General features: G+C 41.3%; 1 protein-coding gene and 1 long non-coding RNA gene across 3 annotated transcripts; one reads left to right on the plus strand and one right to left on the minus strand.

Annotated features, from left to right (window-relative positions):
- Window positions 1–2983: 2983 nt before the first annotated feature.
- On the minus strand, window positions 2984–11508 carry LOC112553336 (carbohydrate sulfotransferase 15-like). 2 transcript variants are annotated; one of them, XM_025220476.1, is made up of 7 exons: window positions 10496–11508; window positions 9981–10266; window positions 9544–9651; window positions 5689–5845; window positions 5023–5191; window positions 4585–4732; window positions 2985–4038 (listed from the first exon to the last, which is right to left on the minus strand). In XM_025220476.1, exons 1-7 carry the CDS (start codon window positions 11039–11041, stop codon window positions 3851–3853), a joined length of 1602 nt encoding a protein of 533 aa, XP_025076261.1. In that variant the 5' UTR covers window positions 11042–11508; the 3' UTR covers window positions 2985–3850. The 2 variants fall into 2 exon arrangements, with proteins under 2 accessions (XP_025076262.1, XP_025076261.1); XM_025220477.1 differs by lacking the exon at window positions 9544–9651 and having other exon boundaries at window positions 2984–4038.
- Window positions 7606–9181, plus strand: LOC112553338. Its single transcript, XR_003097032.1, has 3 exons — window positions 7606–7664; window positions 8264–8353; window positions 8811–9181. It is a non-coding gene; the product is annotated as an uncharacterized LOC112553338 (long non-coding RNA).
- Window positions 11509–11849: the final 341 nt, after the last annotated feature.

The raw sequence follows: 11849 nt of genomic DNA on the forward strand, positions 1-11849 counted from the left end.
CAAAAGAAGGGCAAAGGAACTCTTGTCACTCAGAAAATGGAGACGACAGCTTTAATCAATACGATGAAGGAGTCGTGCATCTTCTTGTCACCAAGATGCTTCTTTACATAGCAACCTTGTTTCCTTAGTCTCATCTTAACATAACTGGGACTTCCTGGGTTAGAGAGGGACAAGGACCTTCCTTGACTTCTCTAAAAGTATCTCTTAGTTGTTTCCTAGGTAGCAGCTTTTCACTCAATCATCTAAAGCTTGCCATGTACACTTGTGTGAAGTTGTTTATAATATTTACCTTTCTTTGCTTTTCTAAGTTCTCTTCTTTTTTCTTTTTTTTATTTTCTTTTGTTTCTATAGGTGCACTTTGGCAATTTTCCTGCAGAGGACAACTATGATGGCGAAAACGAAAATTGTTATATTGTATTTTGTTTATTACATTATATACTTATTATATTATTTGTAAAATATTATACTATTTGTTTTTTTTAATTTTAAGCCGTGAAACAGTGCAGAACTCGATAGCTGCATTACTGGGCTACAAAACTTTCCACTTTTTTCTCGAGTGGCCCTCGCTACAGTTGACTGCGCATGTCATGACACTGAACAATGTAGGAAAAATACAAGAAAATTGTCAGATCCTCTGTGACCTTGACCTGACGGCTGATGTCATCCGCCCCCAACGGAAACATAAGAACAGTCGCATCACTAAGTTCCATTCCATGTTGGACAGGGTGGCTCCTCTGTCGGGGAGGTCAGTGACCTTTGCCTCGTGTTTCTCACAGTTTGCTGGGGTAGCTTCCCTCAGGCAACGATGACGTGTCGAGTATGGGAGGTCGATGTCTCCTAGATGTCCTACTTTGTCATGGACTGCAAGTTCATCTTACAGCTAGCACATGCGCACTCATTCATATACATTCATGGAAATGATGGGCCACTTTAGTGTTACTGGTAGAGACACTTCACGTGCCCCTTGATGTTTTCCTCCTGTAACACTATCATAAAAATATGTTTTTATTCGCTGCTTTATAGTCCTATATATCTGTCCTTTTGGTTTTTGTATTTTTTGTTGTTATTATATTTTTGTTTCCTTTTTATTTATTTTATGGTTTTGTTTATGATTTAAGCTTTGTTAAATAATATATTACAATAGTTTGATTTTCCCTTTGCTTTATTTTTAAATTTTATTGCTGATGCGCATCGTTGTATCTTGTTTTTCTAAATATTGCTAATGTTTTATTTCCCTCTCTTTTACATTATTTCTCTACTTGCACGTTTCGTGCTATTATCCTCTGAATCTGCATGCAATTATCTCCTTGTATTATTAACCAAAGATGTCATCTAGTAATTATGGAACTCGGTTTATTTAGCGGAAGAAATCATTCTTATTCACCTCCGGATTCGAAATTTCAATGGATATATATATATGTGAGTAAATCAAATGCAGTCTGGTCTTTGTTCATACCCTGTATATTTGACTGAGTTACCAAGGTGTACTAGGGCCGCCATTACCATTATATCGACACGGCGGTGGTCCACCGCCACTACTCGCATATTCAGATTCCAGATGTCCATTCTCTTCACACAGTCTGTCACTCGCAGACACCTACATGGCCTTTGTCCGGCTGATTCGCCAAGTTCCCTCTATGTTGCTTGCCGCTGGGTGGCTTTCTGTTTCTGTGAATGTCGGGCGTAAAATTGGATTCTCCTCCAGTGCAAACAGTTCTTGTTCATGAGATGCCTACCTAAGTCTGGAAAGAGAGAAGAACAGTGAAGGAGGAGTCTTCGGATGTCCACACCACACTGAAAGAGAGAGAGGAGAGACATATCTCGGTGTTTCTTCAATGGAAATATCCTTTGTCTGCTCTTGGCTCGAATATCAGTGTCTGAGCTGGTCCACTCCTTCTAACCCTGGATTTTTCCTTCTAACCCTGGATTTTTCCTTCTAACCCTGGATTAGTTCCTTCTAACCCTGGATTCTTTCTGAGGCTGCCCACTAGTCCGGCAGCTACTTTGGTTCACTTACTGTCCTTTCCCTCTCTCTCTCTCTTTGCAATTCCTGTAAAATATTTGGGTTGATGTGAATGAGAATGTAAAGTTTATATTGTTAATGATTGTAGTATATCAATATTGAAACATTGTTTTACTAATTCTGTCTGGTGGTAAACTAATTTGTTTCGTATCAGAGAATATAACGTTCATGGATGTAGATTCTTAGATGATGATAATTGTGAAATATTTAGTTGGTATGCAGGGTCCAAGGGCCCAGTGTTTCAGATTGCTGAGCAAGGAGGAGATAGCTTTGATGAAACAAAGAATGATTGATGTTTGACAAGAATGGATGACCCGCATATCACAGTGACATTTATGTCTCCATCGTGCCTATAAAACTTCTTCACCTCCAGAGTTGTCTTCGGAACATGTCAATGTAACAATGTAACATGTTTCAGTGCTTTGGTTCCTTTCTTGACTGGGAGTTAGTGATATCAAGACTCACATCACAACACTATCCATTAAACAACTATCCATTGTGTGGAGGACTCACCGAGGATGAAACTCATCCTTTTGTTCTATTGTCCACAATACAGTGACACCTGTCCTGCTTTCCTTCACAACGCATCCATCACACAGCGAAAATAAAAATCTTATTGACATGCTGACATGTGATAATGCAGTCAATACCAAATAATTCGTTTGGTTTTAGCCAAGTGGTTTAGTTTAAAGATGGTTAAAAAGGACTGCTGAGTTACGAAACTGTTATCTTTGTCGCTGGACATCAAGGGAAATAATCTTTTACCAAAAGCTAGCTTCACAGGCTTGCGTCTCCCAAACAATACAAAGTTGCTGGCTCAGGATTTGAGAATTTGTATTTTTTTTAATATTTTTAATATTTTCAACTTACTGCTTTAAAAATGTATTGCTGGCGGGCTAAACGAGGACATTGTAGAGCCACTCGACTTGGTAGCCATGTCTGTTATTGGAAATGTCGCAAACTTTTCGGAATCTCATCTATCGCATCCTAGAAATGCAGCTTGAAATATTTTTCCAGAGATACCTCATCGTGAGCCTGACCCAAAATAGTGTCGCTGTTGTTATATCAAATTTATTTTCCACGCCTTGGTACACCCATTGCTGACTGGCGAAACTGTGTAGTGAGGATAAACTACAAAAACATTTTTCATTCGCAAGACTTACAATTTGTTAGTGTCTCTTGGGTACATCACTTACATAAACTGCATCCTAGGTGTGGATGAAGGCATGTCACAAATGATTATTCTCTTATTTCTTGGTTTCCTTCTTTTTCTCTGTTTTTCTTTCCTTATTTTTTTTATTTCTTGTCTCGCACACAGATACACAAACGTGTCACTGCACAAGTATTTCCGTTCTCCCATCCTATCCTTCCCTCCACTTCATCAAGCTCTGGACCATGTTTCGATCGCCGAGGAAGATTCTACATTCTCTGCCCTACAGTAGGTGAGGTGGACTGACAACTCACACGGTTGCAAATCCTGTTTTACAGCTGATTCTTTAAACAAAGACGCAAAAACAGTTTTATTCCCATCTTGATGTCTGCTTGCAGCTTGGTACAGTGTTCTTTTCACATTCTTTTAAACTTTTAAAGCTATTCTTACTTCAATACACACAGTTCGGTCTTTGTAAATATTTTAACATCACCTAACATTGTGCAGTTTGGAAGTTTCTGAACTTTCCTTTCTCGTAATATTTGCTTTATAATCAAAGAATAATTACAAGGCGACATTTTTGTGGTCGTGGTAATGTTAATAAATATAATAGCTGTCTGAAAACAAAAGTATCCTTTTAATACATTGCTTCACCTCGCTTGAAAACAACATCAACATCAGTCAAACAACAGACTCTCGTCTTCTACAACTGTGGCCAGAAGCTTGTTCCAGGGCGAGTAGAAATTTCGTAGAAGTTCTCGAGTTGCCATCTCCATCGGGTCATCAAGAACAGCATCTTCCATTTCATCATCTTCTATGTCGTATATGGACAGCATCTCGCTCAGCTGATCATCGTCAGGTTGCCCTGCAGACGACAAAGGAGATGAGCATCAGATACCCATACGATAACTCTCGTTGCACTGAAATAAAGTCTCTTCAGTTAGCAATTTATTTTAAATGACTGGGTACAGGGATGTTAATAGTTTGCTAAATGTCACTGATTAATTCCCTTTCGTTCACGAAATAAAGGTTTCATTGTCGATGTCGAGAGAACTGTAACATGTTCATGGCAAGAGAATACGGATTTGTGTAACAATAGACATTCACACCCCTGCTGTTGACAACTGCAACATCACCGTAAATATGTAACAACATGACCTCGCGAGTTTGACCTCACTTAATGCATGTCCTAGCTAACAAAAGAGGATTATTCCCCAACATGCGTGTTGGTTGTTTGTGATCAGTCTTCGGTTGCCTGTTCGAGAGACTGAGAGGACAGAGAGAGTAATCTTGGGTGCGATTCTGATATTGTCCAGTGACACTTTCTTTTAGCAGGCCTTTGTAATGAGAGAAATAAGATCAGATTCCCTGTCAAAGGAACAGTAAACCTACAGCCCAGTCCTGTACTCACTGAGGGCGAGAAAGTCGAACAGCTTAGCCAACTCGCCCTCCACGTTGCTCTGAAAAGTCTCGTGGTTAATCACATGGATCTGATTTCTCGGGAAAACTCGCAGCCAGTCCTGGACCATGATGTAGTACATCCCTGTCCTGATCCGGAGCTGAGGAGAACAACACCGCCATTATTTACCAACAAGCAGGCCCTAAGGCATGTTTACCAATGTCAGGATGCAGATGACTGAATGAATGATAGCTTTGTGGTGTCTTAAACTGTAACAGAAATATACAGGTATTAAAATACTGTGTTTATTTTGTAAAACTCAAATATTTGGGATAATCGGTAAGTGGAAGTGGCCTACATGTAGTAGTGTACAAGTTACAGTCACATAGATATTGATGATAGTCTACAAGTAGAAGTCAGGCAAATGCTTCTTATTAAAGGACTTCTTACAATCGAGTCTGTCGTCTCCTCCGCTCCGTCATATACACAGCTGCGAACAGGTTCTCTCTTCAGACAGGTCTTGAGGACCTCGAGGCAGCGTTCCACAATCTGGTGAAATTCGCTGGACGAGGCTTCGAAGGGGTAGCTTGTCAGTTGAGACCAGTAGTCAACATACAGCCTGTGTTTGGGATGCCATAAGTCAGTAAGGAATGTTGATGTATAGCAAAATATCTCCTAAGTACGCATAAACAGCTTATGTACAAACACAGGCAGAGAATGCGATTGTAATTTGCGTTGAGACCATTAACCCCCAACCACAAGTGCTAACTAGGTCACGTGGTGGGCGAGGGGTATGCAGGGTCTAGTCTAAACAGTAGGGGAGGAGGCCAGGCGCGCATTCCGTAGATAGAAACGCGCATTTTCGAAACAAATTTAAATAAAACAGCTCATGGTAAACAATAACATGTCTGTGCCCGTGACCTTGACACAATATTGAGACTGAGGCACGTGTCAGATCGTGTTGATGACCTGTCATGCGGTCTTTAAGACTTCAGAACCCATTTCAATGTCTCAAGACGCCTTAAGGTCCTTCTCAGCAAACATGGACAAAGCTGGGACCGTGTTTGTCAAAGTTTTTACTTGACAGTTACATCGTTTGTCTGATCCTCCACTAACCTGTGTACAGGGTCTCTGAGGACAATGACGACCTTAACCTTCGGATTCAGGTGGTACAGATAGTCTGCGTTCGTCAAACGTGGCTGCAGTTGACCCTCGTTGCCTGGCAACACGGGCCATACCTGGTTATCCCACAAAATGTCCGTGCTGACTTCTCCTGCAAACACATGCAAAAAAAAAAAACTGATTTTTTTTTTTGTGTGTAGGTGGGTGGCAGTGGGTGGGTAGCGGGTGTGAGCCGGTGCATCCTGACTCCCAATCTTCGTCGTTTAATTATTTGATTTTTTAAAGTGGGTGTGTATGTAAGTGTTAAGCTTACTTACCCACTATTTTGTGCAATAAACTAAGACAGTAGTTTGCTAAAATAGACACGAGACAAATATTTGTCACAAGTAACCAAACCAGGATCTTTACAGTTTTTTTTTTTTCATTTGTGTATGCGACTGAACACACACACAAGACAAAGGGGTTGTTACAAAAACGAGAGAAACAAAATACCGATGAGAAGGGTGGAATTCCGTTTGAGACAAAGGTCAGCGTGAAGCTCTCCCATGATTAATCTGTAAGCTTACTCTCCTCCTGTCTTTTTCTTGCTATTCTCTCACACATTTCGCTTTTCCATCTTGCCCTGGACCGCCCTAATGGCCACCAGAGGCCGCTGATATCCATAGTTAACCGAGATTTCGTGTCCTTTTCATCGGCGAAACACTCTACAAGACACACCCCCGCTTCCACCCCGCACCTCCAGCATCACTAATCCCACTCCGTATGTCCACACTCCGCTGCAGCAACATTCTTCGAGTGTCGCCATGGCAACGCGTCGTGGAGCGAGTGGAGCGAGTGAGTTGTGCTCGCGCTGGTCGCGTACACAGATTCACGAGAACATTGGACAAGTGGCAGAACACTAAGTGTTGCCATAAAAATTAGTTTGGGGAAAAAAGACAATCACATGGGGGAAACATTTTGCAGACCTCTGTGGCAGAATCCCTGTATTTTAACAAGCTTTAGACACAAGTAAACAAATCTTTTAAACTGAGTTTACATGGTATTTATAATTTTTATAAAAGATATTTTCGTCTGAATTTAGCTTCTTTAATCGAATTAGCTGTGGCTATATATACTGGTATTAGTGTGGATGTCTTAGGTTTTACAATTATAATGATTGACAACTTGAAAACAACTTGACAACTTTTTTCCAAGACCACACTCAAAACAGATGAAACTTGTTGATGGCTCAAGAAAAAGAAATATGCAGTCGAAACCCCGGTACAATTGATTTTCTTGAACGAGGGATACTCATCAATCATGAGGTCCGACTGTATTCTAAACAAACAAACATCTTGTTGATTCAGGCTGGTACTTTAGTGTAAGATAACACTTTATTTATCCCAGACGACTATTTACACTACAGAATTAGGACTCATAAATCATTCACTATCGTTGTATATTGTGACATGAATCATAAATTTATTGTTGTGACTAGAAGGGTCTTAAATCACCTTGTTTCAGACCTGTCTAGTACTCGTGGCCTTCTTGTTCTAATGGTTTACATCCCACCGTTTCCCCTAACTGACCAGCTTCACATTTCTCATCACAGGCTACTTTGTGGTATGATGGACGTGGCTACATCACAGCTCACATAGACAGCATAAGTAGTTTTCACTAGACCGTGTCCATCCTCTTCTTCCCCTCATCTGTTGGTCACGGATGCAACATGTTAAAGCAGCCTCCAGGCCAAGCCCTCAACATCCTTTCACGCCTTGTTGTTTTCTACCAAGATGTGACATTCTGGGAGGAGCCAGCTATTCTTCACTGTCACAGCCAGGTGCTCCTGCTGTGTTCTAAGATAATGTCATTTCAACCAAAAAAAAAATACCATGACCTGCACGTGACCTCAGGTCAACCGGAGGTAAGTCCTATATAAGTACACTTTCCCTGGATGGGACCAGACAGACCTCTCGCATTACTACAAAGAAGTAAGTGGTGTTAACCTTTAACTAGTGTTCTGTCGTATATTTTCTCTCTGCTTTTTTTAAAAAGTTTTTAAAAATTATTATTCAGTGGTATGAAGTTTTGATTGTGTTTAATAATTGTTTGGTGATATATTTTTCGTGAACTTTCTATAATGCGTTCAATTTTATTCTCTATTTAAAATTACAGTCTATCCTCTTTCTGTCTCACTCTTGAAGCTGTTTTTCGGTGTTTTTGTTTGTTTGTTTGTTTGTTTGTTTGTTTGTTTGTTTGTTTGTTTGTTTGTTTGTTTGTTTGTTTGTTTGTTGGGGGAGGGGGTTTGGCGAAGAGGAGTCTTTTCCTTTTCTGTTGTTATTTCAATATGTTTGGGTTTTTTAAATTTCGTGTTACTTTTCATTCCTGCATTGCGGACTTGTTTTCATGTCGGTTTACGTACAGTTTATGAAAGCAGAGTAATCACCATTGTAATCACCTGTTTCAATTTGATTAGAAATTGAAATCCTTCTAGTTATCTGCATCAAAATTTTGGTGCAGATGAATTGAATAAAACTTTCTTTCACAGTCACCTGATTGCCTAGTTTTTGGGTTTCTTCCTCTCCGATAGAGTCAAAGTTGAATTTCAAGATGTTGAAGGCAGTGCTGCTGGCAGCCTTAGTGTTCATGACCATCTTTATGCTGGCTTCTTCACAAACCTGTGAGTTTTGTCCCGACATACCTACTCATGCACATGCACATGCACACACACACACACGCACACACGCACGAAGCTACGTGTTATGACCATTACCTATCTTACACCTACACTTACATGTCTCATATTTTTAGGATGTCGACATACATATATACATTTATTCAAATATCTCAATTTCTTTAATTGTTATCTAACCTATGTTCGTTCTCTTGCACAAACCACACGGAGTAGATAAAACGCCCTGCGTACCTGTTTGTATTAACGTGGGTAGTAATTGAATGATTCATTTATTTGTGTATCTTTTTTAAAAAAATACTTTTGAGGGATAAAAACAGACCAAAATACTACATGAGAAAGTGTAAGTCTCTGTAAGGTTTGTAAGTCTGATAGGAGTAAAGCATCTGTACAGATGGTGTACCGGATAATAAGACATTAAATTAATTAATTTTTTTCCTTTCAGTCGGACCGCCTGGTTTGGGATTAAATGGGGGATATCCCCTCTATCCCCCTACTGTCGCCGAACGGCCGAACCCCTTACTTAACTTCTGGCTTTATCGCCATTTTTTTGACTAGCTGTGTGTTTTCCCCGACATTTTACGGCCACCTGTCCAGAGTCACGTGACGACTGGTGACGTGTCATCAATCTGCGCCGGGAGGGCGATAAACAGGTGCTTCATCATGGACCTGACGGCACTCTGTGGCCCTGTTTCCCTTCAGATGTGTTAGCAACATCCCAGTCCTACCGGTTATAAGGCAAGCTATGGATGCAAGCTGCACATCGCTGTGTTTACTACTTGCTTGGCTTGTTTATTAAAGAAGTGCAAATCCTTTCACCCGCCTTCGTACTTTATTAATCATAATAATGTCAGATCGTTTGCTTCGTCTGTGTTGTTTGTTTTGCTGTGTCTGTGACGTAGCTGTTGCACTTTAGAGAAGCAGCACGTGACGTTTATTGTCGTTCTTATCGCGAATGTTGTCTTTTTTGGTGCGAGGTGTGTTTTGGTCAGTGATCTCAGAGAGCAGTGAGACACACCCTCCGTGAAGAGAATCTTCAGTGACGTATTCTGTTTGACTAACGATTGTGTTCTCTCTCTCTCTCACACACACACATATGTAAGCATACATTCGTACATAGACACAGACAATGAAGATTTAAAAGGTGAACAAAATAGCTCTGAGCAAAAAAAAGTTACCTGTGACTAGTGGGTGATAGCCGTCCTCTTGGATCTTCGAATCAATCACCCGTGTCGCATTCAGCATAAAGTCCAGGTAAGTCTTCACAGACGTACAGTCGCTATGAGCTAAATGATAAAGTGTGAGTCAGTTACAGGTAACATAGGTCAAAGAGACTCGAACACTTGCGGAGACAGAGCAAGCATTGCAGTCATGAACGGGTGGCTAGAGACAAAGATAGACCTTGTTAAAGGGTGGCACCAAACCCAGACGCTGACTGAACATGAACCAGGCATGCCCTATGTATGTTCACTTGCACTGAACATAAAATCTGTACAGAAGTCTGGAATATGATAAAAATGGATGAAGGATGTCAATGAATGTTATATTTCTAAATATATCCGATAGAATAAAATTGATCACAGACTGCCATGACAGTGACGTACACAATTCTTACCATATCTATAACGGTTCAACCACTCCGAACTGGTTTGATGAGGGACTGTGACGTCTGGATGACGTGTGAGTCTCTTCATTACGTCACCAGCACCGCTCCGCGGAAAGCCAGCGACGAAGAAGTAAGGGAGACAACTTAGACGGTGTTGTGTGTTGAGCTTTGTCGTGTTGTCTTCTCCAGCATGGGAGGACAGCTCTGTGAATGGTCCTTTTCTGCATTCACTAATGTTTCTCTCCCGTTCGTAAAAGCATGGATTCCTGTAGTTTTCTAAATGTGTAGGTAACACCTGCCGCATCAAGAGAGGTAAATACAGAGAGTTGAGGCAGACAGAGTGGTGGTAACATGGTATGTCAGCATTATTACTGAATAATGGGACTGACACTACTACAACAGTACTGTTGCTATTGATAATAAGATAATGGCTGACTTTCTGAAGGTTAGTCTGTCGTCAACAAGACGTCTCCAGAGTGACCTATGAGTGTGTGTTTTTCCCTCATTCTGCATCGAACACTTACCTGGTGTGTCAGGTCCAGATGCTTGTCGCTCTGCATGTCGTCACTCACCAATCGTTTGACACGCTTCAGTGACATTTGCCGCGACCACTTGTCTCGCCTCTGCTTCACCGCATTCCTCACCTCCTCCTCAGGAAGCGAAAAGATGTAGTCGTCGTCACCTGCCTCCTTGTCTTCTTCGTCAAACGATTTGATGGCCAGGTTGTGTTTACTTTTACCAGACTTGTCGCCCTTTTTCCCTTGATTACAACGAGTATTATCTCCCTCTGTGTCGGACTCGTCGTCGAAATAGTCGTCGTCATAGAGGGTGCTGTTTGCAGACAGCTTGCGAGGCAGGAGTTGTATATCCTGGATTGCCTCCCGCAGAAAGCGCTCCTGGGAGGAGTGAAGCCTCACGCGCAGTGTGGTTCTCGACATGCTGTTCAACGCCAGAGTCACCACTACGCATGCGCCGAGTATCAGGATTGCACTGATGACGACACGCATGCGTCTGGGCCAACGTACGACCTTGCGGGAGGAACCCATGATGCTTGAAGCGCGTGTCTTCATTTACCACACACAGGAGATCAGTGAGAGAAAACTTCGGTCACTGCCAGAGAATCCTTGCACTGAAACTTTCAGGAACGTTAGAAACGTTGTTTAGTGAACTGAGTCTGACAACTGACATAAACGACAGTAGACCGGCGCCTCACCCAACCTGCTCCCTTTGAGCAGACATGTTAAAAGCGAAAGGATTGGACTTTGCAGTCAGTAACTATATTCCATCTGTTTCATGGTGAGAGAGTTTGTTACTGAAAGAGGAATGTGTGAAGAAATATCAAACATTGAAAAGTTAAACCAGTTTGATGCGAAATGGGCAGTCCTTGAATCACGGGTAGGCTAGCTGTGCCACAATAATACAAGAGGACGAAGCAACTACAACTGAGTTCTAAAGACCAGCTTTTTTCTGTCTCACGCACAGTGTAGACTTCGTCCACAAGCACCAAAAGATAACGGCTTCGCGAGCGAAGACAACAGAAATTAAAAGCCTGAGTATATCGCTTGGTCGAAATGATAACACCTGTGTCTGATTTAATCTTTTCTTTTTTTTTTTTTGTACTGCCAAAACAAGCTGGTTGAAATTGACCTCATGACAACCTCTGTTTTTCCAGGCTCATGAAATGGATGAATGCCAAGAACTTGGAGTCGAGTATAAACGGCTCAATTCGTAGTCATGTGGAGTTGTTTTCAAGTTAATTATACATTTTAGCATAGCTTTTCATGCAGTCACGAATAACTTCAAGCAAAGCTATTTCTATAAAAAATTTTCATTGTCTATAGTGCCACTTCGAGGGGGGGGGGACTAAACAGATACGTA

The sequence above is a fragment of the Pomacea canaliculata genome, linkage group LG12 (genome assembly GCF_003073045.1).
Source record: "Pomacea canaliculata isolate SZHN2017 linkage group LG12, ASM307304v1, whole genome shotgun sequence".
Lineage (NCBI taxonomy): Eukaryota > Metazoa > Mollusca > Gastropoda > Architaenioglossa > Ampullariidae > Pomacea > Pomacea canaliculata.